The 9,374-nt window shown below is 47.8% G+C and overlaps 1 protein-coding gene across 1 annotated transcript in view; it reads right to left on the bottom strand.

Annotated features, from left to right (window-relative positions):
• SGSM1 (small G protein signaling modulator 1) overlaps window positions 1-9,374 on the bottom strand; it is a 94,793-nt gene that overhangs the window by 43,657 nt on the left and 41,762 nt on the right. The window contains exons 12-14 of the mRNA XM_011975363.1: window positions 8,354-8,492; window positions 5,610-5,674; window positions 1,277-1,422 (exon numbers count right to left, since the gene is read on the bottom strand). Coding sequence (XP_011830753.1) covers window positions 1,277-1,422; window positions 5,610-5,674; window positions 8,354-8,492 — 350 coding nt within the window. The remainder of the gene's footprint in view (window positions 1-1,276; window positions 1,423-5,609; window positions 5,675-8,353; window positions 8,493-9,374) is intronic.

The following is a 9,374-nucleotide window of genomic DNA, read 5'->3' on the forward strand; positions in this document are numbered from 1 at the left end:
TTGGGAGGCTAAGGTGAGAGGATCGCTTGAGCCAGGGAGGTAGAGGCTGCAGTGAACCGTAATTGTGCCACTGCACTCTAGCTGGGATGACAAGGCGAGACCCTGTCTCAAAAAAACATAAAATAAAAATAGAAATTTTAAATTTTAAAAAAAGAAAACAAAAATTGCAGCCGAATTAAAAAGACCCCCCTAAGTCAGTAACCAGGTAGATGCTGAAGGGGCACCAAGTTTGCTTTCAAAGATGGCCCTGCCTTCTTAAAGTATGCCTACCAATGTGCCACCCCTTATCTGGCCCATGCTGGCACCTGGAGGGTGTTAGGTAAAGTGCCTGAGCAAATGCCAGCCTCTGCTGTTTGCTCTGGCTGTGCCCGTTCCTTCTGGCTCTCCAAGACTATTTCATCCTCAATTCTCAGAGAGAACCCTGGACCTTCTGGAGAATGCAGACTAAACCTTAACAAAAGAGACAATCATAGTGATGATGATGATGAGGATGATGATGACGATGATATAATAGCTAACATACAACACACACTGCATGGCAAGGAGCTGTTCCCAGAGTTACGTAACTTAACTCATCCCATTCTCCCCACAACCCTAGAAATTAGTTACTACTATTATCTCCATCTTTTTCTTTCTTTTTGAGACGGAGTCTCGTTCTGTCGCCCAGGCTGGAGTGCAATGGTGTGATCTTGGCTCACTGCAACCTCCGCCTCCTGGGTTGAAGCGATTCTCCTGCCTCAGCCTCCCGAGTAGCAGAGACTGCAGGCATGCGCCACCACACCCGGCTAATTTTTTTTGTATGTTTAGTAGAGATGGGGTTTCACCATGTTAGCCCAGCTGATCTCGAAACCTTGACCTCAGGTGATCCGCCCGCCTCGGCCTTCGGAAGTGCTGGGATTACAGGCATGAGCCACCATGCCTGACCATTATCTCCATATTATAGATGGAGTAAACTGAGGTACAAACTGGTTATGTCACTTGCCCAAGTCACATCGCTGGGATCTGAAACCAGGCCACCTCGCTCCAGAACTCGGGTTCTCAGTCACCGTCACGGATGAGCCACATCGACCAACAACATTGTTCCAGACCCATCTCAACCCCCCACCCCTTCCTGCAGGAAGAGCTTCCATTTGGGTCTAATAAATACTTGCCCAAAGCCTGCTTCGTGCCAGGTCCTGCATTAGGCACTGCGGATGGGTGGTAACCTGTCTCTTATACACATCTAGATGTGTATAAGAGACAGGCACACTGCAGACCAAGCCCGGCTAAGCCTTACTGTGCTGTCCTGAAGGTACTGCTCCCAGATCCCGGCTGTCAGCCCCTGTCCAGCATCGCAGGGCAAGTCCGGAGACACGATCATGTGATTGACCAGGGCTGACAGGTGGGTCCTCACGGTGGACAGGTGTCTGCAGTAGGCCAGCCCTGTTGAGGGAGGGAGGGCAAGTGTCATCATCCACCACCTGAAGCCCCTCACTTTGTCTCATGGGGCCTCCCAAATGCTGTCCCACCCCCCATTTTTAAAAATTTTTGTTTCGAGACAGGGTCTTGCTCTATTAATTATTATTATCATGGCTCACCGCAGCCTCTACCTCCCAGGCTGATGCGATCCTCTCACCACAGCCCCCTGAATAGCTGGGACTGGAGGCACGAGCCAGCATGTCTGGCTAATTTTTTATTTTTTGTAGAGACGAGGTTTCACCATCTTGCCCAGGCAGGCCTCGAACTCCTGGACTCAAGTGATCCTCCTGCTTCAGCCTCCCGAAGTGCTGGGATTACAAGCACAAACCACTGCACCTGGCCCACTCCTGTTCTTACTAAACGCCATGACTCAGTGAATGCTCGTCAACTTCCCCTTTTCCAGACAAGGAAGATGGAGCTTGATGCACTTGCTGGCTGGACTGCTAAATAGCTCTATAACCACAGGGAAGTCTTATCACCTTCCTCAGCCTCAGTCAGGATGATGGCACCCTTCTCTGCTCTAAGCCAAAGCATTTAACTCATAGGCTAGAGGCAGAGAAGGGGCAGAAAGGAAGGTGGCCAGTGACTCTGTGGGCTTGCTGTGCCTCTGTCTGCCTCTAATCCATACAGCAAGAAAGAGAATGTGAAATGTGGACAACTCCGGTTCAAATTGCAGCTGAATGAGTATTTATCCAAAAGAAAGGAAATCAAAGAGGTATCTGCACCCCTATGTTTACTGCAGCACCATTCACAATAGCCGAGATACAGAATGAACCTAAGTGTCCATCAATGAATGAATGGATAAAGAAACCGTGGTATACAAATGCAATGGAATATTATTCAGCCATAAAAAGAACGAAATCCTGTCATGTGCAGCAACGTGGATGGAACTGGAGGTTATGTTAAGCAAAAAACGCGAGGCATAGAAAGACAAATATCGTATGTTCTTACTTATAATGGAACCTAAAAAAGTAGTTTTCATGGAGGTAGAGAGTGGACTGGTGGTTACCAGGGGCTAGGAAGGGAAGGAGGTAGGAGGAGGACGCAGAGACGTTGGTTAATGGTACAAAAATACAGTTAGATGGAATACGTTCTTGTAATGGATGGTATAGTAGGGAAATTATAGTTAATAATTTATTGTATATTTCAAAATAACTATAAAAGAAGAACCATAATGTTCCCCAAATGAAGATAAATGTTTGAAGTGATGAATTTCACAATGACCTGGACTTGATCAATACACAATGGATACATCTATCAAAATATCCTATGTACCCCTAAAATATGTACAACCACAATATATGTATCAAAAAATAAATTAAAAACAGGGCAGTCCAGTGGCTCAAACCTGTAGTCCCTACACTTTGGGAAGCCTAGGTGGGCAGATTTGTTGAGCCCAGCAGTTCAAGACCAGCCTAGGCAACAAGGTGAGACCGTATCTCTACAAAAAAAAAACCAAAAAATTAGCCAGACATGGTGCCACGTGCCTGTAGTTCCAGCAACTCACGCCTGTAGTTCTAGCTACTTGGGAGGCTAAGGTGAGAGGATCGCTTGAGCCAGGGAGGTAGAGGCTGCAGTGAACCGTAATTGTGCCACTGCACTCTAGCTGGGATGACAAGGTGAGATCCTGTCTCAAAAAACCTAAAATAAAAATAGAAATTTTAAAATTTAAAAAAAGAAAACAAAAATTGCAGCCGAATTAGAAAGACCCCCCTAAGTCAGTAACCAGGGAGATGCTGAAGGGGCACCAAGTTTGCTTTCAAAGATGGCCCTGCCTTCTTAAAGCATGCCTACCAACGTGCCACCCTTATCTGGCCCACACTGGCACCTGGAGGATGTTAGGTAAAGTGCTGAGCAAATGCCAGCCTCTGCTGTTTGCTCTGGCTGTGCCCCTTCCTTCTGGCTCTCCAAGACTATTTCATCCTCAATTCTCAGAGAGAACCCTGGACCTTCTGGAGACTGCAGACTAAACCTTAACAAAAGAGACAATCATAGTGATGATGCTGAGGAGGAGGATGATGACGATGATATAATAGCTAACACACAACACACACTGCATGGCAAGGAGCTATTCCCAGAGTTACGTAACTTAACTCATCCCATTCTCCCCACAACCCTAGAAATTAGTTACTACTATTATCTCCATCTTTTTTTTTCTTTTTGAGATGGAGTCTCGCTCTGTCGCCCAGGCTGGAGTGCAATGGTGTGATCTTGGCTCACTGCAACCTCCACCTCCTGGGTTGAAGCGATTCTCCTGCCTCAGCCTCCCGAGTAGCAGAGACTGCAGGCGTGAGCCACCACACTCGGCTAATTTTTTTTGTATGTTTAGTAGAGATGGGGTTTCACCATGTTAGCCCAGCTGATCTCGAAATCTTGACCTCAGGTGATCCGCCCGCCTCGGCCTTCGGAAGTGCTGGGATTACAGGCATGAGCCACCATGCCCGACCATTATTATCTCCGTATTATAGATGGAGTAAACTGAGGTAAAAACTGGTTATGTCACATGCCCAAGTCACATCGCTGGGATCTGAAACCAGGCCACCTCGCTCCAGAACTCGGGTTCTCAGTCACCGTCAGGGATGAGCCACATCGACCAACAACATTGTTCCAGACCCATCTCAACCCCCCACCCCTTCCTGCAGGAAGAGCTTCCATTTGGGTCTAATAAATACTTGCCCAAAGCCTGCTTCGTGCCAGGTCCTGCATTAGGCACTGCAGATGGGTAACAGAACAGATAAAACCCCTGCCCTAGTGGAGTCACACTCTCCCTGCCTCTCCAGGCACTCAGGGTGTGAGCGCCACTGCTGTTTCACAGGCCCATGCAGGTTGTATTAAGATATTTCTAGAATCCCTGAATATACACACACATTTCATCTTCCCCATATAGGCTGTGAGGCTGGGGAAATAAAACTGAAAAATCAAGACAGCGGGGATGGGCATGACGGCGCATGCCTGTAATCCCAGCACTTTGTGAGGCTGAGGTGGGTGGATCACCTGAGGTCAGGAGTTTTGAGACCAGCCTGGCCAACATGGTGAAACCCCGTCTCTACTAAAACAGAAAAATTAGCTGGGTGTGGTGGCAGGTGCCTGTAATTCCAGCTACTCGGGAGGCTAAGGCAGGAGAACGGCATGAACCTGGGAGGTGGACCTTGCAGTGAGCTGAGATCACGCCACTGCATTCCAGCCTAGGCGACAGAGTGAGACTCTCCCTCAAAAAAAAAAAAAAAAAAAAAGGCTAGGCGTGGTGGCTCACGCCTATAATCCCAGCACTTCGGGAGGACGAGGCGAGTGGATCACAAGGTCAGGAGATCAAGACCATCCTGGCTAACACAGTGAAACCCCGTCTCTACTAAAAATACATAAAATTAGCCAGGTGTGGTGGCGGGCACCTGTAATCCCAGCTACTCAGGAGGCTGAGGCGGGAGAATGGCGTGAACCCGGGAGGCGGAGGCTGCAGTGAGTGGAGATCACGCCACTGCACTCCAGCCTAGGTGACAGAGCGAGACTCTGTCTCAAAAAAAAAAAAAAAGAAAAAAAAAGAAAAGACAAGACAGCAGAGAGGAAAACACAAAGCTTTTGGAGTCAGACAGGCCAGGATCTGAGTCCCAGCTCTGCTGCTTGTTAGCTGTGTGACCTTAGACAAGTCATTTTGCCTCTCTGTGCCTTAGTGTCTTCATCTGTTAAATGGAAATAATCAGAACACAAGTATTATGAATTTAATATTTAAGTTTTGGGGGAGGGATAAGGTCACCTTACTCGTGCTGCAGCTTCTGCTCATGAGAGAAGGAAACTGACATTCATTGAGCATCTACAGCATGCAATACTAGGCGCTAGGGGCTTTCTACGTGGTCCTCATTCAATCCTGAAAACAAGTCCTCCGCTGCGGCACCTGGGGATGCAGTGGTGATTAAACCAAATCTCTGCCCCCAGGGGACCCCACTGTCAGGACCCAGGGATAAAATTTCTCCCGTCAGTAGACAAGGAAACTGAGGCTCAGAGAGGTTCATGTAATGTCACTAAAACCAGACATTTAGGGAATAGAGAAGGAGAGGTCCAAATTCCAGAGCCAGTATCTCTTGATGTTGCTGGCATACAGCAGGCACCAATAGCTGCTCCACGGAGACACACTGGCAATGAAGCCCTATACGTACATCCATAGAAGGCTCTGGAGAGGATCTGGTACTTCATATTGTCACAGAGAAGTTTCAGGGGAGCCCTGCAGGTGGAGAAAGAGGGAGATGCTTAGAATAGATCCAAACACAGCCCAGATTTTCTGGAGAGGGTAACCATGTGTTATCTCTAGAGGGCAGATTAAAATCAACCAATCAGGGGGACTGTAGGGAGGGCACCTATTATCTCTACTTGTACAGCATTATCGCCTCTTCTGCTACCAGCCCCAATATTCCCCTGAGAAATCACGCTCTCCACAACTCTCTGTCTGTGTAGTTTGCATGGGGATGACTCTGCCCACTATAGGACTCAGGTTGGAGTCATAGTGATTGGGGCAGAGATGGTCATGTGACCCAACCTGAGCCAGTGAGAATTAGCCCTGGGACTTTTGTTGGAATTACTAAGTAACAGACACTTCTCTGCTTGGGTTTCTAAGCCAGTGGGATATCGGGCAGTGGCTGCTGGGAGCCATCTTTGCCACTGCATAGGAAGCGCCTGTCTGAGGATGGAACCATCATAGAGGCAAGCAGAGCCAAGAGCTGAAGAAACAGAGATTCCTATTTCGATCATCTGTATCCAGCCATGCCTGAAGCCACTGTGTCTCTGAACTTCTCAGTTATGCCAACACATTTCCTTTCTCACTTGAACCAGTTTGAAGTGGGTTTCTATTCCTTGCAGAAAGCATTCTGATTTCTAAAGTGATCCAGCTGAATCAAGCTAAACCAAATTGGGATTCGGAATCTGGCTGATTGCTAAGTAGGTGACGTCTCAAAGCTTCTCTTTGGGAATTTTTGGGAATTTTTTTGGCTAAAAGAGGTGAGAGGAGTCAGATTCTAGCATTGTTGGAGAAATCCAGGACACTGAAGGGAGTGTTGTACACTCTTGTAGAGGATAGAATGGAAGAATATCTGCATATTTATTCTCAGGACATCCCAAGAGACATCCAGAAAAACAGGTAGACTGGGGCAGGGCAGGAGGAGCATAGCTGACGTCCTCCACTTAGGCATACGGAGGCAGGTAGGAACATTAAGCAGGAAAGAGTCCCCCTTTGTGCCCTCAGGTTGGTGAGGCTCAGACTTGCTCAGGTTACATGAGAATAGGATCGCATCAACAGCTTTCCCACTGTAGACTTCGCTTTCTGCAAGGTAGTGAGTTCTCCATCACTCAAGGTGTGTAAGCAGATGCTACAACAGGAGAGGGGGCAATGGGTTATAGCAGCCTTTCTCACTGGTCCATGGACCATCAGCCCAAGAGTTACTCAGAGTTTCTCCAACATGTGGATTCCTGGGTCCCGCACATACCTACTCAGTCAAGACCTCTAGGAAGTAGTCCAGGAACTGGTATGTCTTGCCACCTAGGCCAGGTGATTCTGATGCACAATAAGAGAATCTCCAGGCTGGGTGCAGTGGCTCACGCCTGTAATCCCAGCACTTTGGGAGGCCGAGGCAGGCAGATCACTTGAGGTCAGAAGTTCGAGACCAGCCTGGACAACATAGTGAAACCCCATCTCCACTAAAAACACAAAAATTAGCCAGGAATGGTGGTGCGTGCCTGTAGTCCCAGCTACTCAGGAGGCTGAGTCAGGAGAATTGCTTAAACATGGGAGGTGAGCCGAGATCACCCCATTGCACTCCAGCCTGGGCGACAGAGAGAGACTCTGTCTCAAAAAAAAAAAAGAATCTCCAGTAATATTAGCACTTCTCAAACTTCAAAGTATACACATGGTCTTGAAACCATGTTAAATACAGGTTCTGAATTTGCCCAGGTGCTGATGTTGGTTCACAGACCACACCCTGAGGAACCAGGGGGTTGGATGACTTCAAAAATTTGATGCCGACTCCCACCTCTTACATCCTATGGCTGATGACTGGACCATCCACTGGGACAGAAGCCCCGCAAGGACAAAAGGGTTCCATTCTCTCAGGCCAGGCCAGGTTGGACCAGGTGAAAACAAAACTAGTCTCATGAACTGGCTGAATAGTTTCAAAGAGACAAAAGATCTATGGGCAAACAGGAGATGAGCTTGAGATTTAACTTTATACAACAAAACAGGAAGTGACATTTACTGAACAGTACCATGTGCAGGTGCCACATTCTGGCCACTTTAAACCATTACCTGAGCTGGTCCTTACCACAGCCATATAAAGTAAGAACTGGAATTTCCACTGTGTGGAGGCGCAAACTGAGATGTGGTTGTCATTAAATTATAGTTCTAGGATTATTCTGCCTTCTAGGTGTATGGTAGGGCTGCAATTGCTGTCCCCTTGTGGATGGGGCCAATGGGCTGTGAGTGGATGTGACATGTGCTGCTTTTGGGCAGAGCCTTCTTATTGTGGGTTCCAATCTCTGCAGTGTTACCTTTCCCTGTCACTGTGACTGGCAACATTCAAGATGGTAGCTGCTCCATCACCCAGGCCCTTTAGTGTGGAAAAAATAGCACCAGATGACCCAAGATAGAAACACAGCATGCATGATAAATAAACTTTTGTTATAAAAAAGCCACTGAGATGTTAGGACTGTTTGTTACTGCACCATAACCTTGTTTATCCTGACTAATACACGTGACCCTTTAACAGCTAGGATTTCGTGGCCAGGATTTAACCTATATCTGCCTGAGTCCACAGGTTATGTTCATTCTGAATTCAGTGCAGGGTAAGATATGGGCATCTACAGATCTCTGATACATCCTTCAGCTTCCTCCATCAGCAGCTCAAGCTCCTCATACCTCTCGTGGTTGCAGCCATTGGTTGAGCCACCATCAGCCGAGCCACTCTGTGAACAGGAGGAACAGGAGGACTTCCGGGGACTGGGTTGCCATAGGGATGGGAGGTTGCTCACGGAGACATCCATCAGATCCTGGGGCACTGTGGTGGATAGAAGGAGGGGCAGAAGAATCACCCTGGTTAAGCCTATGTGGGTCACAGAAATCTCACCCCAGAGCAAGCAGTTCACCCGCCACAGCCAGCACAGAGATAGGAAAAGACCCTGAAGGTGACAGTAGGAAACAGCAGCCCCGAACATCCTTGAGTCTGCCTGATCCAATGAAAGCCACCACCAAAATCTGGTGGCCCTGAGAGATGGGCAGAGCTGATGACAGCCAAAGAGAAAAGAAGAGGACACAGAGAGCCAAGAGCCAAGAAAACAGGCCCAATCCCAGAGCAGGAAGCCAAACCTCACCATGTTGTCACTTAGTCATACTGACAGGATGCTGCAGGAGGGAAGGGGAGCCTGCTGGGTGTTTCTGGAGAAGAGACAGGCCTCACGGGTGAGATGGAAGGGAGCCTGACTCAACAGATGAGGCAGGGCACCCAAGTGCCAGAGACCCAGTGAAGCCCCTGCTGATGAAGAGGGCACCTGCGCTGTCCATGGTTCTGAGGCTAAAGCTGCTCCACCAAGTGGGTCTCAAACATATTAGCGACTCCCTAAAATCATGTGGGAGGCTTGTTAAAAAGCAATATGACTGCCTCACACTCTGGCCTACTCAACTAAATCCTGGAGACAGAGCTCTCAAATCTGTATTTCTAAAGCAATTTTGATACAGGAAGTACATTCGACAGACTCTGATTTCCCAACTTGTGGACACTGGTGATTCCTGACCAGCCATTCTTAGGATACAGCACTCATAGCTTCCTTTATTTTTCTTTCTCAGCTTCGTAAAAACTGCAGTGTCTACAAAGCCACGTAACAAACATACTGGGGACATACGCATTACAATTTCTTTTTTTTTTTTTTTTTTTTTTGAGTCT

Source organism: Mandrillus leucophaeus, unplaced genomic scaffold, assembly GCF_000951045.1.
Source record: "Mandrillus leucophaeus isolate KB7577 unplaced genomic scaffold, Mleu.le_1.0 Scaffold154, whole genome shotgun sequence".
In the NCBI taxonomy this organism is placed as follows: Eukaryota; Metazoa; Chordata; class Mammalia; order Primates; family Cercopithecidae; genus Mandrillus; species Mandrillus leucophaeus.